The sequence below is a fragment of the Diorhabda carinulata genome, chromosome X (assembly GCF_026250575.1).
Source record: "Diorhabda carinulata isolate Delta chromosome X, icDioCari1.1, whole genome shotgun sequence".
NCBI classification, from domain to species: Eukaryota; Metazoa; Arthropoda; class Insecta; order Coleoptera; family Chrysomelidae; genus Diorhabda; species Diorhabda carinulata.
Window position 1 is genome coordinate 17,832,855 of NC_079472.1, and position 21,802 is coordinate 17,854,656.

The 21,802-nt window shown below is 32.8% G+C and overlaps 1 protein-coding gene across 1 annotated transcript in view; it reads left to right on the plus strand.

The window, feature by feature from the left end:
• The window catches only part of LOC130900700 (uncharacterized), a 254,210-nt gene that overhangs the window by 116,221 nt on the left and 116,187 nt on the right, over positions 1-21,802 (plus strand). The window contains 8 exon segments of the mRNA XM_057811483.1: positions 4,540-4,671; positions 5,724-5,936; positions 6,061-6,219; positions 10,215-10,463; positions 12,452-12,705; positions 15,950-16,310; positions 17,463-17,831; positions 20,242-21,621. Of these exon segments, the coding sequence (XP_057667466.1) occupies positions 4,540-4,671; positions 5,724-5,936; positions 6,061-6,219; positions 10,215-10,463; positions 12,452-12,705; positions 15,950-16,310; positions 17,463-17,831; positions 20,242-21,621 (3,117 nt within the window).

Consider the following 21,802-nt stretch of genomic DNA (forward strand, 5'->3'; position numbering starts at 1 on the left):
GATGTTAAAGACTGTAAAAATCATATTTTCACAATATCAACTTCAGAACAGAAAAATGTTTCTAGAATTTCTGTTTGTACGTTTCTGTTCCAATTCTTAGAGAAACCCTTGTAGTACATCCATTTAGGAACATTCTATATTTAAAAAATTGGAGAGGTAAAAGGAAAGAGGTCTTCGAACAAACAACAACGCTACTCAGCTTTAGAAAAACCATTTTTTTTTCCTTCACTACATTCTGTTACTTGTTTATCAGTGAATCCCGTACAATCCCGTGAAACAATTTTGATTCCAATTTCAAGAGACTTGATCACCTCAAATCCTTCACATTATGTATATATACGGATTTTTTACAGCTGTCCTTGTATCTCTGGTCTCTTAGTAGTCATGCTCTAAATTTTTTTGGTCTTTTCGTTTTCTTCTATCCATGGGACTCCAGTCGATAACTTTTTCACCTATATGGTATCTTTGAGCTACTAATGTGGCTATACCATACTAATCCTTCACAAGTTCACTTAAAATTAATAACTACATTGAAGCTTCTGCTTCCATAGGCTTCAATAACGAAACGCACTGATAATTTGTAGAGAGATTCAATTTCTTCAATAGTTTCTACTCCTTTGTATTTGGAGAGATTAATGTAGTTGTTTGAGCTGTTTTGGTGAATAGCTTGTTCATTGGTAACCAGTACTTTATTGTAGGGAATGAAGCTTTCAAGATTTAGGGTTCACTCTGTCTCACAGTCGAGAATGTAACTATTATAAACTTTCATCGACCACAAAGAAAATTGAATCTTACTATACTTTTTCTAAATCATTGTTGTTACAACAAATCGTAATCTATCTTCGTATATCCATTGTTAAAACACCTTAAATTCTCCAAAAATCTCTTCATATAATTCCAGATTCTTTTAGTTCACTCAATTCGTTAAAATTGTGACATAACAGATTGTTATCTTCTGGTGGAATGAACTAAACGAATACATGTTAATTATTTAACGGATTGTTGAATACTGATTTGATTAAGAGGTCTTAAACACACATGTAAGTTACGGTCTGTGAAATTTAACGTCACAATTGAAACACTTTTTTTGACGCCGAAGGCAGTAATCTCCTCCGAAAGATGAATACATTGAAAATAATAAAGAAATAGAAATAAATGAATGTGGGCTATCTATGGAAGGTCACATTAATATCAGACGGACGGTATTTAAAGTTACAATTCATTCATTATCGGCTTGAAGCGTGTAATTGTGCAAGAAATTGTATACAAATTTTTTATTTTAAATAACAGCATTTCACTCATTTACTAATATTATGATGATTCGATCAATAGGTAATTCTAACGCAATCTATACTAATTCTGCTGTGTCTGCCGTGTGGAGATACCTAGTAGATATTGATCTTGATTTTCCGTAGGTTGTAATGTTCGGAAAAGACGTGCCTAAGTAGCTCAAACCACAGACTTGCACTTCTCCAAAACAAAAACAACAAATCTGCATGCAAACTTGGTATTCATGAACCACGTCTCCCTATCAAGTAGCTCTTGTAAAAACTGCTCTAGGCGAGATTATGCTGGACAGTTTGGAAGAGCATTTTCCATACTAGTCATGGAGTCAGTTCGACGATCTTTCTTCTCTGTTCTAAGCTCTATATGGGCATTGTTCAGGATTAAAAGTTGTTGCAGGTGCTTGAAGAGCGTTCCAATTCTTTGGAAAGCTGCCTTGGCTAAATTGGCCACGTGACTATGCCAAGACATATTGCTTCAAGCCTCAACTGAGATTGTACAGGAGATGGATTACCTCGAAGTTCGACAATATTTTCGTATTCCCTTGTACCATATTCCATATTATCTATATTATGGTTGAGTTACTCCAACAGACATTTGTCAAAATTGGTAAATTTGCTTATAAGAGAGTCCAATTTTCTACAATTTCTCCAAACTCTTTCAAGCTCTTTTCAGCCATAACATAATATAGCAATGATTATAAAAATTTAAGTTCTTTCATTAACTCAAAGAGCTTGCATCTCCGGAAGATCTGGACATTGAACTCCATTATTCGGGATAACTCTTAACAACAAAACGTGAAATGCTACTATGGACCGAAGTGGCAGTTTTTGCGCCGTTTCATAACAATGGATGAAACGTTGGTCCATCACTTCACACCAGAAATAAAACAACAATGAAAACGATGGTCTGAAAAGGGAGAACTAGCTCTAAAGACGAAAGACAAAACCGTTCCTTTGGTAGTCAGGGTCATGGTGTCGGTCTTTCAAGAAATCAATCAAGAAGAAAGTGTTGATTCATCAAGACAATGAACCAGTACACACATCCGTTATTGCAATGGCCAAAATTAATGATTTAAATTTTAAACTGCACCGTATTTGCTAGAACTAAACAGAAGAGACCTAAAATTAAGAACATTTAGAAACATAAATATATCAAAAGGTCTAACAAATAAGAAATTAAAGAAATTTATAATAATGTATATACATGTAGCGGTGTTTACACTAAATATATCAACTTTTAACTTATTTTTATTCAAAAAATGGTAGCTGCCCTTTATTCTATAGATAAATGTTTTGAATTAAGTTCTAAGATGATACATTTTCCGCATCAGATATAAAAAAAATCGTCCACCTTACCTGTACCTTCCCCTAAGAAAAAAGTATACAGTACAAATTCTATACGTCACAATTGAAGTTCTTTAAATACTTTTAATGTATAACTGTTATTTCTAATATTCGATCGCCACCTCTACTTTTTTCGCTAGCGCCTCTGTGGACAAGAGCAACGGCCTCCTAAGATCAATGACTGTTAAGTGAGGACGTTATTTTTCAACTTAATAAATAGAAACATTTATTCTCAACTTATTTTAGATAAGAACGACGATGTAGGTGTTCCATATAATCGAAAAAATGTTAAGTTGTGTTGATTGTTTTTGTGAAAAAAAACAACCATTTTAATTCTTAAATACATGAAAATGTGAGAATGATATGCGTATTTTCTAAAATTGTGAATATTTTCTTATAATTTCGTTAATATTTCATTCAAAAATAAGATTTCCTTAGTGTAAGATGATGTACTGATAAAAATGCAGACAAAACATTGGAAGTTACCAATTAAAAGAATTAAGAACAACAACAATGTTTGGATAAGTCACGAAAGCATCACATAGTAGTTCTGCCAGTTAGTTTACAATATCTAATACTTTCATTGATGAAAATAATTATAGAATAAAAATAAATATTTCGGTAACGAAAATTACATTACAATTTGCTGACATAAATTTGGTTTAAAGTTATTTCAAATTTTCTGACAAAAATCGTTGATTTAGAAATTGTCGTAAATGTTGCAGCTTCATTCGGCAGTTGATTTTATTACTGGAAAATAATAATTCTTGTATAATACGAGGGTGGTTCAATTATAAGCCGGAATTTTGCCATAAAAAATTTTATTATTAAGTTGAAAAGCGCTAAATCGGGACTATAAGGAGCGTGTTTTAGAGTTTCCTAACCCAATTCGCAGAGACGCATGCAAATCTTCCAGCGTAATCAAAATTCAGGAGTCTTGGCACCCATCTGAATGAAATTTTGCGCTAATCCAGTCGTTCATAATTTATTTGCTAAATACTATGTGACATGTGACAAGTTTGTCACCACATCTTGACCTTTTTGGAAAACTAAACACCATTCATCCACTTGAGTAATTTTCTTTGAATTTCCGGGCACTTTACATTAACTAGGAAAAAACTAAACAGACACTAATACATCCTTCTCGCTCATGGCTATAAGTACGCTAAATAGCGTGATTACGCGGTCGCAACTGTTCACTACGATAACCAGTCTAACATTCAATGCAGCCACTTTCATTTCGCATCAATAAAAAAATGTCTAAATCATTATAAGCATCAGATATATAAATTCCAAAAACTTAGCTTTTGTTTTGATAATCTTTTTCTAATTCTCTCTTTGGCATTCTAATAATAAAAAGTATAGTCCACAAACTTAGATTGATCACTCCATATAACCATTTACATTACGTTCAAGTTCGATTTTGTCCATAATCGGTTTTCTTCTTGTTGTGAAGCGATAGTTTTGAATATTTGAAATGATATAAAATATTATTACTTTGCTTTTACAAGTTTACCTATTACAGCCCATAAAACATTTATTTTTTTTTCCAAAAGCGACTGTCTTTTGGAATTGATCTACTAATTGAATGTGCCCATTTTATAGTCGATTCTCAAGATGAATCTCGGCGATCTTGTGTAATAAAAATCCTAAGAATATTTTTATCTCTTTGGAGCACAAACTTTAGTTTCAACTTCTTCCGAATTATTCAAATAGTGACATTACATTCATTACAGTTCTATTAGTAATAATTTAGAGTAATTTTATGATAAAAAAATAGATAAAACGACATAAATCGATCACTTATCGTTTCTAAATAGTTTTTAATCGGTAAAAACATTTCTATATTTTCAAATTTTCTCCTCGTAAGTTTTTAATAATACTTCATTTTATATTGTTTTTATTACAGATATTAATGAATGCGACGATCCCGCAGTGGCAGCCAGATGCGTGGAAAACTCAGAATGTTGCAATTTACCGGCACATTTCTTATGTAAATGTTTACCAGGTTACGAGGGAGACGGAGAAGTTCAATGTTTCGGTAAGTATCTCTTTTTCTATGAGGAAATTGCTATTTCATCTCCATATTTTACGCTGGAAATATCTTTTAGTCTTCCCAATTCATCAATGTATTTTATCGATATAAAAAATATAAAGAATACTAATAATGCAGAAGAAAATAATATTTTAATAGAAATTTCAGAATATTTAGACGTATAATTGACTGAAAGGATTGTTGACACAAATATGCCGAGGAGAAAATTTAAAGAAAGTTTAAATCTACAAAAAAGGTCCCAAGGAAGAATGCAATGATTACCGCAAGATCTAGCTCTAGCAGAAATATTTACAGATTAGATAAAGAAGAAGAATACCAGGGAGACTTTGAAGTAGAAACATTGACAATAGTAAAAATTTTTATTAAGTTATTTCGAAAGAGAATGTTTATAAACAAAATCTTAGTCTGCATATATAATATATCCATAGATTAAATACCTACGATAAAATTAAGAGAAGAAAATGTATGAGGCCATAGAAAAATTGATTATATTTGATAAATTGAAGAGAATAGTGGAAATAACAATCCGAAACTTTGGAGGGCAGTACTTCTTGTGAATTTAAAAGAGGGAAAGGTTTTGGACAAAGATGGAAGATCCAGCTACTGGAAAAGAAGGCATGAAATCTGATATTATTTTCATTTGTAAAGGAAATAATGACTACAGAATAGAGAAAGTGGAATGAGGCAAATATTTGGGAGTCATCACACAAATGAAGTAAACGAAATGGAAAAATGAATAACAAAAGGCAGTAATGGTATCAAAAAATCTATCACGAACAACCAATCAAACAAAAGAGGAAAAAGTGGGATAAACAGAAAAAGAGTGAGAGTGAGAGAGTGGTACAGAATTTGTATGAATACTTATCTTCAAACAAAAAGTATCTGTAAGATATAGTAAATCCGATTCCTCATATTTTTTAACCATTATCTTCGTCTTTTGCGTTGAAAGAATACCACTAAGTGTTATGTGAAAGATTTGAGTAATTCACTAACCATTTTGTTCTACAATAATAACTATAAATGATATTTTTTCGCAGATATCGACGAATGCCGTAACCCTAACGCTTGTGGTCCTAACGCTATATGTCAAAACACACCTGGAAACTACACTTGCGTTTGTCCTGAAGGTTTCCACGGTAATCCTTTCACAGGATGCAACGATTTGGACGAATGTCAACATCCGCACGCTTGTGGACCCGGTGCCATATGTCAAAACGTTATTGGAGGTAGAGAATGTTATTGTCCACCAGGTAAATTTAAAAATTTTACTGATTTTATTGATTGAATTTAGTCAACAACAAGATACAAATAACGATAGATGACGAAAATTTTAGCGCCCTTCTAAATTAATAAATTCAAATTATTTTTTTTTAGGTTATGAAGGTGACGCTTACACGACGGGTTGTGCAGATACTGATGAATGCTCTAGATCGAATCCGTGCGGTAGAAACGCTCTTTGCGCAAATTTAGACGGAAGTTTTAAATGTACCTGCCCGCCAGGGTTCATCGGAAATCCGTTGACTGAATGCTCAGGTATTTGCTTGGTTGAAAATACACTTGCCGTTGTAAATACGAATCACACACTTTATGTACATAAACACAATACATTATTCGGTAATGAAACAAGTGAAGACTGATTTTCTTGTACAAAAATTATTAGAGATATATAGAGACTAAAAAATTGTTTTTACTTAAAACTCTCATTAAATTTTTTTACTCTAGATACTTAACATTTTCACAAATTAATTATACAGTGTGCTTTTTCCTAAGAGCAACAATGGAATAAGGAATAGAAGACAAAAAAGTGTACTAGAAAAGGGATAAATAGTATATTGCGTTATAGTCCGGTCAAATCAGACCAAAAAATAAAAGTGAAGCTACATAAATTGCAATCAATCTGAAAATCAGTAAAATTGTTTAAATTGCAATTGAAAATGAAATTTGAATGTTCCCCATCATTTCCGTGTATGGAAAAAAAAGGTAAAAGGTAAAAAAATGAGTTTTTCGCGATTATCAGCAAAACGCTAAGTTTTATTATGAAAATACTTCAGAGAATAATTGTAGATCATAAAATTATTTACAAAAACCGTATCAATACTTTTTTTACTACGAGCCACCGTTTATGAGATATAACGATTCAAAAAATTATATTTAATGGTTATAATGATTGGAGGAGAAATACCAAAGCTGCTGAACAACATCGTCGAACTTTAGCAACATCTTCGTCAATTGATAATTTCTTACAAATACCCACAACAAGTCTCAGTTCATTTTAATGTTGTAAGAAAAGTTAACTACTGAAAATATATTGGTGAAACTTTTACAACTTTTTGAATCATTATATCTCAGAAACTGTGGCTCGTAGGAAAAAAAGTATTGAAACTTTTTTTGTAGATATTTTTATGAAAAAACTCACTCATTGCTGAAAATTGCGGAAAACTCATTTTTTGCCGAAACCGAACGCTACCCATATCTTAAGAATTGGCATATAGATCAATCTCTTAAAAAGAGTTTAGTGAGTAAGACGCGATAATTTTGAAGGAATGGGAGTTTAGTATTTTGAACAATCTGTGATTATGTGTTTTATTTACAATGAAACACTACAGAAAAGTTTATTTAGGCCAGTCATTTTAGGTTTTATCTGCGGAAGAATTCCTAGTGAGTTCAATTTTTGTACCCTTATTAAGGTGTTGTAATGAAGATGTGAAAAATCGACATCAATATCGTAACTGCTAAAAAAGTTTACGAAAATCAGTTTTTCGCAAATATCTCGTGATATATCGTTCAGAGGTCAATAACATTTATTATGAAAATTATTTCTAGTAAAATTATCTACAAAAAATGTCTCTCGCATTTTTCTGTAAAATCAACCGTTTTCGGAGGAGAGACTAAATCATGACGATGCACTCGTTTCCTCACGAGGTAGAATGCAAGGCACGATTTTTTGACATGGTTTTTCCCCAGTAGCATAATCAATAATATTCTTACTTTTTTATTCAAGAATAAATAATTTTTATTGGAACTATCGATATCTTCAGTGTCTCTATCAGTAGTTACAGAAAAAACGTTGAGTGGACTCATTTCTGAATTTACATCTTCATTATTTCCATCATTTGTTGACCCTGCGTTTAAACATGACTGGCCACGTCAATCTCCATAAACTTTTGAACACCTCAATCCAATTTTTTCCATCCACATTAATCGCCACAACCTTTCAAACATTTACAAAAGTGTTCAGTAGATCATCGGATGCTAGTGATGATAAAGTCATTATTAGCTGTTCTGGATCAATTTCTCTTCCTACTCAGATTTGTATTTGATAATAACTCAATAAATATGCTGTTTAGCTGCTGAAAAAAAAACGTGGTAATAAAGAAAATTTCATAGCTGTACTTTGTCTTGTTACAGTATTTATAATTATCTATCGATTGTTCTGTCCCTAAAAGTCTATAAAGGTATATACAAAAATTCAACTCGCTATGCATTTTTTCTCAGATTGGGGTTTAAAAAGCCTGAAATGACTGGACTAATTTTGGAGTATATCGTAAAAATAATCATTGAGCCGGATCAGAAGAATTCTCTACAATTTAACGTTGTGATAATTATTAAGAAAAATCTTATTAATCTATTTCTGTCGTTTGATTTTAACAATTTGCATTACATTTTGATCGGTAGGGAAAAAGATGTTCAGACTAATCTTCGTCGTTTACTACCCCTCTCCACTGAGTTCTTCCTTTCGCAACTATATCCCATTCAACTTCTTGTAGTCATTTTTTCTTTGGTCGTCATCTTTTTCTTTAGCAATGTGCCCAAATCATCTTGCTCTTTGTGCCTTAATAATGTTTGTTATTTCCGGCTTCTTTTATATCATTATCAGTTCTCTGTTTATGCATTATCCCATTTAGAAGACAAGAAACAATTCGATATACTCGTAAAATATATTGAATTGAAATGTTTACCTGAAAAAAGTTATTGAATCGAATATTAAGTTAGTGATATTCATACTGAACACATTATTAACTGCTACTAATGCTTGTGGTAACGGTAAAAATTATGTTCAGTATAAATGGAAAGATATTTTACATTGGACAATAGCTCTAAGCATTCACATTCTATATTTGGTTGGATTTTCAAATAAATATTCTATGAATGTCTTATAAAAGTTGATGAAATCTTAGGGAAAAAGACACTGAAAACAATTGTAGTTGAAATGAGAAGTGATTGGAATCTAATAATATATTTATCTTCAAACAACAGCTTCATTAAATATTTCAATAATATAGAATGCATTTTAGTTCTAAAACGACTGAAAATCAGTTTCAATTTAACAAAAATTCTGCGAGTGGAATGTTGTATAATTATAATCATTAATTCCTCATAAAAATAAGCTAAAGTGAACTACTTACAAAAATAATAAGATAACACAAATTCATTGAAATGAAACTACTAAAATCCTGGAAAATTAAAAAAAAATCATTCTTCCACAATGTGAAATATATTAGAAGATTCTTGCTTTTAACAAGTACGATATTTTTGAATTAGTCATCGATTCTCAGAAACCGATACTCAGACACTTAAAATTGTATTTATACTATTTGAGTCTATATTTTAAATTTTTGCTATCGAACCTAGACGCATATGCAATAGACCAAAATAAATAAGCAACAGATTTTGATTTTTCTTAAGTAGAATTCCTTTAACTGTCAGCCGTTTAATCAACAATATCTGATATTTCATTTAGCTACACTTAGTTCGTTCATCAAAGAGAATACAGGGTTTCATTGAATCAGGAATATTCATTTTTTGTTACCATTTTGTTACTAGTTCCGCCATCTTGTTGATTATACTTCAATACTTCTTAGTAAGATATCTAGCTCATTATCAATGATCGGTGAATTAGCTAAGATACAGGATGTTTGATAATCAAATGAATCCAACCATCCATCCAACCAAATGAAACAACCTAGGTTTCCGTAATATGCACTCCAACCCATGAATTATCATCTAGAGGTCTCGGGTACAATGAGGGTCCAGCTCAATCAAAATCCAACTCCTTGTGAAAGCATACCAGATATTTTTTCTTTGCTTCACTTCTACAAATCGTTTCCTTCTTTATATCTATGTGAGGAATGGTTTATCCCTTTCCTAAAGTTAGGTTATGTGAAACTTCAATTTATAGAATCCTTATAACATTTATTTTATTCTCTTCAAATAATCAATTATGTAGATACATCTCATTGTACATTAATTCACATCTAAGCTTGAGATGCTAACGTCTACGTCTCCTCATAGAACACTATGTCGGTAGATAACATTTTGACAAGTGACATTTGACACTTTTACGTAAAATGTGACTTATCACGTCATACTTCATATGTGACGTCAAAATGCTACAAGATTGACCTGACCTGATATTATTTGTGGTATAAAGCAAGAATTTTCTCATATAACATCTACTTAACACTCATACGAAAACTAAAGATTCTATTAACGCTGTATTTAACGCTTTCCCCAACCGCAACGCCTAGATATTAACGAATGCGATTCATCGCCTTGCGCCCCCGAAGCGACGTGTCTCAACTCTAACGGCAGCTATTCATGCTTGTGTCCCGAGGGATATACGGGCGCGGGCTTACTTAACGACGATTGCCGAGATATCAACGAATGCGATCGAGCGAGCGCTTGCGGCATTAACGCCCGCTGCATTAATGTACCCGGATCCTACAAATGCATCTGCCCGCAGGGTTTCACCGGACAGGGACATACTTACTGCGAAAGTTAGTGCAGAATTTGAAATCAGTTCTCCAAAGAAATTTATAGCCGTTATCACAGAAGATAATACAAACTGATAACAGTGTTATTACCACTGCAACAACATAAACTCGCGCGTTTTCGTAACCAAGTTAACGTCTTCAGATACTTTAGTTTTAGTGTTATTGTGAGTGTTGGTGTAGTGGTAGTAAACACTGAGATTAGAATCAGTCTGCAAATCGAAAAAATCTTTTGATAGCGGCTAATTTTGGTGCATGTATCACCTTTTGATTCAATTATTGGGAAAAAAACAAATATTCTTGTTTCAACTAGAGCTTTATCATAATGTTTCTCATAAACTGATCTTATTTTAAACATTATCGGACATTATGATTAATGAATTTCGATCAGGTCTTAGGAAATTATTAGAAAATTTGTTTTTTTTTGTTCTCGATATTTCCATTTTCCTTCACATAATTGATTTGACATTTACACCATTTTAAAATCGATATTCTTTATACTGTTCATCATAAAATTTCAGGGTTAGTTACATCATTTAAAATCTATTAATTTGATTGAATAATTTCTATATTTTCTATATATACAGGGTCCTGGAACTAATTAACAAATAACATACAAATTGTTCTCAAAAACAACTCTAGTACTGGTTTCAAACTATCTTCTTTATCATTTATGAATTTTTATATGTCTGTAATTGGATGTTGCTGTCTTCTGGTTTGTTATTGCAATTTTATTTCTTTTTATCATTTAGATGACTTCTTAATCTATTTACCAAATATTGAGATGTTTGTCCAATGTAAACAGCATCTCACTTAATACAAAAAACCTCATTTGAAATTTATTAGAATAATTAAGTTATAATACGTTGTCTTTCGAACAAACATATTATTTTTTGTTTATTGTCAACATAATTATGACACAAATTCATCTGTTTTAATTTCTATGTTTCTAATAGTGTTGAATACCTCTATGGGTAGTTTTAAATATGAAAAACCCAAAAAATACAAAAACTGATATCATATACGAAATTTTTTGGGATAATTATGATGTTATTAACATAAGACAGACATCTAATTACTTAGAAAATAGATTAAAAAGTTATCAGTAACAAAAATTAGAATTTAAATTTAAGTCCTATCGCCATATACAAAGAAATATTGAGATCCAGGTGTTAATATGAGAGAAAACATTTTTCCTAAATAAAACGTGATTACAATAGCCCCAAAATAACGATCATTTATTCAAAAAACAAGATACAAAATGATCTAAGCGGTAGAATATTGAAGAAACTAGTTAGTATTGAATCAAATTAATAGATTAAATCGTAATATCAAAATGGAAATTGAAGAAATATGAGTCAAAATCATTATGTGATTTTTCTATATTTCCCTGTAGCTTAGTACACGTAGCCTTCTTTCCTCTAGCCTATAGTTGGTAGCCGTATTTCATGCCTTGTTTATTAACTTTATTTAGCCGAAACTACCATGAATTCATATTGAAATCACCATAAATTATCCTGTGAGTATATTATTATTAATTATCAAAAAAAAATAATATATAATTGACTATCTTAACGAAACTATTTGATTATTTTATTTTAATCAAGAGTAATTATTATTTTAGATTTGGACTTGAACATCGATTCCAAAATTGGTAGTTAGTAAGCTGGCTGATTAGTGTATTTTCCACATAACCATCTAGTACTTTAACTCTTTTTGTGTATTATTATCTCTCTCTTTTTTTAGTGTTATGCGTACTGTATATTTACTATTATTAGAAAAGCCTAACTGTACTGTATACGTTTTTGTACAAAACCTATTTATTTCACTCCTTTTGTTTTTATATGTATATTTTAATATCTTTTTGACTTTCAGCTATTCTTTCATCTTTGGTCTTTACTTGTTCTTTTGGTAAATACTCTTCAGTAGGTAGAATTTGTATATGTTTCAAAAAAAAAATATGTTTGCGAATGTTTTTCGTTAACTGTTCTCAGATATAAATGAATGCTCCAACAAACCGTGCGGAGCTAACGCCGTTTGCAAAGATACAGTAGGTAGTTTCGTCTGTAGCTGTAAAGAAGATTTTACCGGAGATCCGATTCAAGGGTGTGTGGACATTGATGAATGTACAACATTGGAATTACCTTGTGGAAGTCACGCTATCTGCGAAAATACAAGTCCGGGGTATAACTGTAAATGTCCCCAAGGATACCAAGCCAATCCCAATCCAAAAGTAGCCTGCGAACAGGTAATATACTCAAATAAATCAATTAGAATTGTTCAATAACAACAAAAAGGTTATACAGGTCTACACGAAAATTTTTTGGTGCTGCTGTTTTTCTATTTATCGTCTAGTTTACCTACTGACCTGATTTTTTTATTGGTATCTTCTTTAGCTCATTATAAGTACGTCTTGACGTGTTTTAAAGTTAAACGTCTACTTGTAATTATTGATATGTCCATGCGGTTATGTAACTTTGAACAACCCTTTTGTATCTTGAAACGGACAGTAAAAAAAAATGACAAAATAAAAGATTTAGAAGACGATAATTGTAAAAACACAAAAACAAACACAAAGTGTTTTCTTTTATAGAAATTCTTCATTCAAATAATGAAAATTGACACTTATAGGTTTTTGGTTTTTTGTCATTTTCCGCATAAATTATGAGCCCAACGACTATACTTTATACACCGGCTCCCTTATCAGTATAAGTAGCACTCTTAATCTGCACTATCTTCTACATCTATTAATACATAGGGAACGCTATTTTCACTACCTGATATGCAACTGGATATTTATTTTTATTGACCACAGCAAATTTGTAAACCTTTCTTAGTTAAGCCATATTGCATTAAAGTAATTTTTTTAATATATTCTGCTATGCAGCTTTCTTCTTCTTCAGCTTAACAGCAAAATTTACCGCGTATTGTAAAGAATGTGGTGAGAGGCCAGATACTTTGGAAGCTTTCCTAGAGCTTTTTTGCTAGATCTTCATTACATACAGCCTCTTTTGAAGACCCCCTTTCTTACCTTTCTTGACTAGAAACCTCCGGTGTCACGGAACGCGTCCAAGGTACATGAGGTGATTTGGTTTCAAGGTACAAGATGATGCATTTTGTCAATCAATAATTTTTATAGCTTAGAGGTTATGTTCAAAACAAATAACAACCCTACGTAATTACTTACGGACATGCACAATCATTTGCCGTTACAAATTCATCAAAATCATTTGTCATTACAAATATTTATTTTAAAGACAATTTTTTCGTATTAATGCTACAAAGCTCAGCCGATGATTCACTACAGACTAGAATACAGCTATGCTTATGGATTGATAGATAGAGGTTGGTTTTAAATTTAAATAGTTTCAAGGTACACTATATCCAAAGTACAACAGTCTCCCCGACTGTCTTCAACGGAACCAGTTGCCACAGCTGCGAATTACCATCTCATTTGTCGTTGGTTTTGATTGAATGTCATATCACTGTAATGTACGTCGAAAATCGTGCCCTTTATGTTTCTTTAGTTTAAGATAATGTACAATTTTCGAGGGACATAACCAAAAAGTATTCATATCAACCACTTGATTGGTGCACTAATCGGAATCTTTTTTATATCCAAGTTCCGATTTTCTCGTAAAACTGTAGATTTAGTAGGAGATTCGCTGTCTCAATTTAAAGATTTAGGTTGTAATATGAATAATCAATAGTCATCTTGATTAATTCCAACACGAATAAGGAGAAATAAGCGAAAAATAAAAAGAACGTTTTCATCAAAACATAAAAACAATGGAGGATAAATACCAAGGAAGATGGGACACTCGTATGGTCGACTACTACTGGAGAATTGCTTAAATCAATTTCATTGGAGAAAATCACTCAAAAGATAATTTTCCGATGTTTAATACCACTAACAAATATTATACAGTGTGTCCCACTAAAACTATCTGTATATGACAAAATACTAATAGTAAAATCATGAAAATTTCTGTTTTTGGGTTTTGGGATACGATCTTTTTAACTAAAATATTTTCAAAGATGGCCAACTTCCGATTCTACCGGAAGTCGACTGTAACTTTGTTATTTTAAATAAAACACCCTTTATATTAATACATTTTTGAAATTTACATAAAATTTTAGTATACTTTTGTCTAAAAACTTTTTCGTAAAATTCACACTTTTTGAGTTATTAATTTTTTTGTAAAAAATTTGACGATTGCAGACCCTTATAAATTATTTTTTACGAGGATACCCTTAAAGATATGAAAATGGTTTACAGGGTAAAGTTTAACATCATAATTATCAGATTTCTTTATTTTTTAAATAAAACCACCCAGTTTTTCCTATTTTGATGCATTCAGGGGTAAAAAATAAGGCAAATTCATGTGTACTAACCTATATCTAGACCTTACCGTTATCCAGATATTAAATGTTTTCTGTAAATTTTTAGAGATGTAGGTGTGGTCTAAATTTTATTTTGACCCGTTGATACAAGCACTAACAAACTGTAAACTGTAAAAAAATCGAAGCCAATTGTATTCACTAATCCTATCGTAAGTTTTAGTCGTTTCCGAGATATTTGAGGTTTTAAATTATTATTGTACTTTTTAACAAGTTTTAATTTTTTATGTATACTTTTAGTAGACTTTGTAATAAATGACACTTATTTAACTGTCATTAGTCAATTGTTGATACTTTCGAAAATCGTTAAAATGGTTCGTTCTCAATTTAATAACGAATAAATAAAATTTAGATCACACCTGCATCTCTAAAAATTTACAGAAAAACATTTAATATCTGGATAACGGTAAGGTTTAGGTATGGAAAAATATACATGAATTTACCTTATTTTTTACCCCTAAATGCATATAAATAGAAGAAAACCGAGTGGTTATATTTTAAAAAATGAAGAAATTTGATATTTATGAAGTTATACTTTGAACACTTTTTATACACACCCTGTATAAAACAAAAAAATTTTCAACATAGATTCAAATACGTCTAACCTTGCTAAAAGCAACCAAATAGAGGACATTTTCATATCTTTAAGGGTATCCTCGTAAAAAAATAATTTATAAGGTTGTGCAATCATCAAATTTTTTACAAAAAAATTAATAACTCAAAAAGTGTGCATTTTTGTTAAAAAGTTTTTATACAAAAGTATACTAAAATTTTACGTAAATTTCAAAAATTTATTATATATAGGGTGTTTTATTCAAAATAACAAAGTTACAGTCGACTACAGTAGAACCGGAAGTTGGCCATTTTTGAGAATATTTTAGTTGAAAAGATCGTATCCGAAAACCTAAACGTAGAAATTTTCATAATTTTACTATGAGTATTTTGCCATATACAGATAGTTTTAACTCGTCGTGGGACACCCTGTATATTGAGACATGCTTAAAATCAGGTTTAAAATCCCTGGCACCAAAGTAGTTGTAGGCCAATGTTATCAGAGGAAATATCTAATAGCTATTTTGAATTGTTTCCAGATTGACGTTAACATACTATGTAAATCCAATTTTGATTGTACGAACAACGCCGAATGTATAGAAAATCAATGTTTCTGTCAAAAAGGTTTCGTCGCAAAAGGATCAGTTTGCGTCGATGTAGATGAATGTACAACGAATCCATGTGGACCGTTTTCAGTTTGTACTAATACAATCGGAAGTTTCACTTGTGGTTGCGAAAATGGTTATATTGGAACACCGCCAAAAATTCAATGTAAAGCTCCTTGCGATGATATATCTTGCGGAGAACATTCTTTCTGTAAGCCGGACGGTAACGAAGCTTACTGCATTTGCGACGATGGATATAACTTTAATCCTAATGATATTTCTTTGGGTTGTATAGGTGAGAAAATTTTATTTTAATGTTATGAGAAATGAATATACAATATTTGGAAGGAGTTCTATCTTTTCACCATTACTTTGATCAAAGTTTCATCACTTTTTCGCTATAATTACCTTACTTAAATACAAAGTGTTTTATTATCTTCTTCTCTTTCCGATTCCAAATATTTAACCTTCTCCTGAGCTCATCTCGAGACTCTGAGCTTCCACACCATCTTTTTGGTGGTCTGCTCAGTGATTGAGAAAAGTTTTGTTAAGAAATCCATTCCAGAACTTTGTTGGTTCTGCACAAACTTGACATTGAGAATACTTTTTTCTTAGATTGAAACCTGCGTAGATATCGAACAAGTTTTTGGACTTTATGGCATTGGAAAGTTAACTAGCAGCTTCTTTGTTCCTTCTTGCCATGCCAGTAACCATTAATTTTTAATCTTTCAATTGTTTTTCACCAGTGCGACAGACGTTATACATGGTTATATTCCTTGAACTGTGATTCGAGCGGTGTCTTCATGTGGATATTAATCTTGAACTTCTGTGGGTTGTAGAGGAAAGACGTTCCTTCCTGATTCACAGGATTGCACTCCTCAAAAACAATAAGTGGGGATTATGTTGGATGGCTCAGAAGATCATATGCCGTGGAACTATTGGTGAAACAGAACCATATTCGAAGCTGTCCAAGTTTCTGGTCAACTCTGGATCGCCTATAAGTCGAACTGCTTGGGAACTCGTTGGGAACCTAGCTCCAAATGTGCTAGCAAAAGATGTTGCCGAGTATAAAACTTTTTAGTCTTGAAGAGCGCGTGATCTGTACGAAGACTTGATTAAGACTAATCCGCTCCGTGATATCTTATCATAAGTAACCATACTTCAGGCTTCTTTCTACTGTTCAAGTGCTTGTTCTCTCTTTTCATACATCCATGGTTCAGCTAAAAAAATATTTTACTTGGATGATATAGATAAAATCTTCAATTTCCCAGTTATTAAGTCGACAATTCTTAATAAAACACTTTGTATATTTCATTCATCAAGATTATTCAAAAAAATTTGATTGATTTCGCAAAAATTTTTGTATAAAAAATTTTTATCTTCCAAATTCCCATCTCTTCAAATCAATCACTTAATTAAATTACTGATGATGAAATTATATTTACAGATATTGACGAATGCGACACGGTAATTGGTCCAAGTGGACGATGCGGAGAAAACGCAATATGTACAAATCTTCCGGGTACTTTCGCGTGCCAATGCAAACCGGGTTTTTCGGGCAACCCTAACAGCCAATGTAATGATATAAACGAATGCTCGAATCAAGATTCATGTGGTTCGAATGCTATTTGTACTAATCTACCAGGTTCTTATATTTGCGAATGTCCTGAAGGTACCATACCAGATCCGGATCCAAAAACTAAATGTAACGAGATAGTAACCTGTAATACCGATATAGATTGTCCAGGAAATGCTATTTGTGATAAAAAGAAACGATGTTTATGCCAGGAACCGAACATCGGCAACGATTGTAGACGTAAGGAAAACAAATTATAGCTTTTGAAGGGTGTAGCACGAATTTATACAGTTTTTATATATAATGACCACGCAACTTTTAGAAAAACTTTTTTATTACTACAATACTACGTGGGTAGTATTCATTATGATATAAGTTCGTTGTTAATACACTCTATACCGTTAATTAGAGCTTGTTGACCTTTTCTCTAACCTTGATACTTTGCGAGATACAGGGTAGTAAGAAATATATATGACACGGCAATAATTTTGTTCTTTAAGGGATTTTAGCGTCTTCGAAAGAGGAGTTAATTCAGAGCGGAAAATGATAAAGGCTGTATCTAACCACGTCGTGTGAATTGAACCATAATGAGTTGGCTTTTTTTAAATAATCAGCCGGATTTCTTAATTTGAACGAACATATTCTCCAGCGTCTCTTTGATTCTTCTCCCTAGTTACTAAGTATGAGTAAACTAATAAAATTCTTTACTTTTATCATGAACATGAGGTATTATAAGTGATTCTTCCAAACTCTCCTTGGTATGTCAGTTCTGGGACCAGAACTTTGATTAGATTACGAAGAGGAGTCGGTCTAATCAAAGCACTAGGAGAAAATTTAATACAAATCAACACTATTTCATACGTATAAAATATATATCCGTCCTTAATTCCTAGCCCGTTTGAATGACCTAATACGTAATATTAGCACCATGGATTTTAACTATTCCGCATCCAAAGGTCAGGATCATCACCAACAAGAGGAAACTTTCTCATATCCTGCTTCGACTGCTAGCTACAAAGATCTCCAGGAAAATTGATTTGTCTCGATAATTCTCCCATATATTAGTTGAAATCTATTTCCAGGCTCCACTTCGTTGATCGTCAGCGCTGCAGGTTTTGTTTAGTTTATCCTGGTAAATCCGTTGAACAGGGGGATGATTCAGTTGATACCGCATTACCCTCGTATAATCCATCTCAATCCATCACAGAGACAAAGTTCTCCTATATTAGGACCATTCCTGGAATCTCCAGATCCTACTTAAAAATATTCCTATTGCCTCAAAAACAAAGCAACTTTGGCGGAACTCTTCGATATTGATTGTCCTTTAAGTAAGAATGTGAAAAGTATAGCAATTGCTTGAATTAATCGAATTTAACACGTTCACTGCGTACACAAACAGTAACTCAATTTTGTATTCAAAATGTAAGCCTTACCAAAGTGGTAATTTGCGACTGAATTAATCAAGATTGATTTCAAACAGGGATTTTCTACAAAGAAAACCCTTACAAACACTCCTCTACAACTCAAATGATGTGATCGCCGATCCAGAAGTCATAAGGAGATGTAAGACTGTGAAGGGATCTAGTTAGATCTCTTAATCAGAACCATTGACAGTATTAGTAACAAATTAAGGGTTTAACATTGATTTCTTGTTTAAACTGGATTGAGACGAACGAAACGTGCTGTCTATCAATTCCTTTCGTGTCAACGGGTCAGGTGAGGGCAAGCGTTATTTTCCACTTGCCAAACATCGGATTGTTCTTGCAGAATGTGTTCCTGTCCCCAAACAAATCCTATTTTAGATCATTATTGAACAGTTACCTCAAGATGTGATGGAAGTAGAGTTGAATTTTTCGCTCTATTCTCCTCTACAACAATATTTTCTTTATCTCTGTTTCATCAAACTAGTAAACGCGAAATTGAATCTTATCTGTGAACAGAGCGTTTGCTTTACCCAATAGGCGTTATTTTCGTCTTCTATTGGTTATGTGTTACGTGTTTTTTCACCTTCTTGCAAGGGGTTAGCAATCGCTGATACTAATCTACGTCTGTTTTATTAAAAATTCATTTATAATCTACGCTTAAGATCTTAACCTCTTCTTTTCATGAAGCCCCTTTCCTTTCCATGATCCCTGCAGCAGGTTTTTGGTTACGATTTTCCAAATATTGAAAAAGTGAAAAAATGTACGTATGATCTCCCATAGAGAGACTGCCCTAGGCACGTCCATAGCCCATTTTTCAAATGTCAAATGACAATATGATAGATGGAAACCATGGTAACTAACTATTTGCAAAGGAAATGTCCAGAAAATCTGAGATATTTTAGCGTTTGTCTGTGAACGATTCATTTCACATGATGTTTTGATTGAAAGCTCATTTTTTGACCTCTACATACAATAAAAATCGAAGTAAGTACTAACGACACCTAAACAGTTATATTTCTAATTATATAAACAGCAATTTAACGAAAAATGGACAAAAGTGTTCAAGAAAAAATGAACTATCAACTGTTTTAAACATTTTATCTGTTCCTGTAATTTTCTCAATGAATAAGTAACAAGGTTAAAAGAAATTGTTTCAAGATAACTCAAACAGTTTTTAGTTAACCCTCTTCCTTCAAATGTATATTTATTTACATTTTTTATTATAGATCCATGTGAAACTACAATTTGCGGTCCAAACGAAGAATGCATGCTGATAAATCAAGAAGCAAAATGTATATGCAGCTCAGGCTTCACAGGTTCCGGCGTAGGTTGCGTAGACATAGACGAGTGCGCTGGTAGCCCATGTGCTTTAGGTGCTATATGTAAAAATGAGCCGGGCGCTTTTTCTTGTCAATGCCCCGGAGGAATGATCGGCGATCCGTTCACAACGGGATGTTTGAAAAGTAAAAGGCCAACCCAATGTTCCGATACCAAACCTTGTCCGATTGGAGAACAATGCATTTTGGACGAGTACCTAAACGAAAACGTCTGTATTTGCGTCCAAGGATACGTTAGAGATAAAATAACTGGAAAATGTAGAGATAATAACGAGTGTACTGAATTGAAGGAGAAACCGGCTTGTGGTATAAACGCTCTTTGTAAAAATTTACCTGGAAGTTATGATTGTCATTGTCCGCCTGGATATAACGGAAACCCTTTTCTAGAATGTTTGGAATGCAACAGTCCCGATTGTCGCTGCCAACCCCCTTACAAACTGTTCGATGGAAATTGTGTATTAGATAGCTGCGGACCAGACGGGTCCTGTCCAAGTGGTGCTGAATGTATAACAATCACAGGAGGTGTCAGTTACTGCGCCTGTCCAAAAGGGTACAAAACTCTCCAAGACGGCTCTTGCGTCGATATAAATGAATGCGCAGAACAACAGATTTGCGGATACGGCGCAGCTTGCGTTAACACTCAAGGAGGTTATGAATGTCATTGTCCTAAAGGTTATACAGGCGATGCATACACTGGACAATGCTCTCCGGCTCAAAAAAAATGTATCAGCGACAAAGAATGTTCGACTAATGAAAAATGCGTCCAACCAGGCGAATGTATCTGTTATCCTCCTTTTTTCACCGATCCAAAAGATGGTAACAAATGTAAGAGTCCATGCGAACGATTCGTTTGCGGTATTAACGCCCAATGCACTCCTTCTGATCCTCCGAGGTGTATGTGCGAGCCAGGCTTCAAAGGAGATCCGTCTCAAGGTTGTACAGACGTCGATGAATGCGAAGACAATCCTTGTGCTTACGGAGCAAATTGTATCAATCAAAATGGTGGATACAAATGCGTCTGTCCCAAAGGCATGACAGGAGATGCTTACAAAGGTGGTTGTATTTTAGAAGAACCCGGTACTGTTAAATCTGAATGTCAATATGACGAAGATTGTGCAGGAAATTTGAGTTGTCAAGATAATACTTGCGTTAGTTCTTGTGCTACAGTACTCTGTGGAAACCACGCCGTTTGCTATGCCGAAAATCACAAGGGAAAGTGTAAATGCAAAGTTGGATACGAGAAAAATAGCAGAGGACAATGCGTATCAGGTAATTGATAAATACTCAAAAGTTTTCCACTATTAAAATTAATGTGTAGAGTCCACATTCAAACTACGTTGCCAGACTTTAAAAGTAAAATGGAGATTAGGAAATTATAAATATGTAATTATCCAGTAATTTGGTATAAATTCAATATTTTCAATACTATTTTTGCAAATACTGCTACACG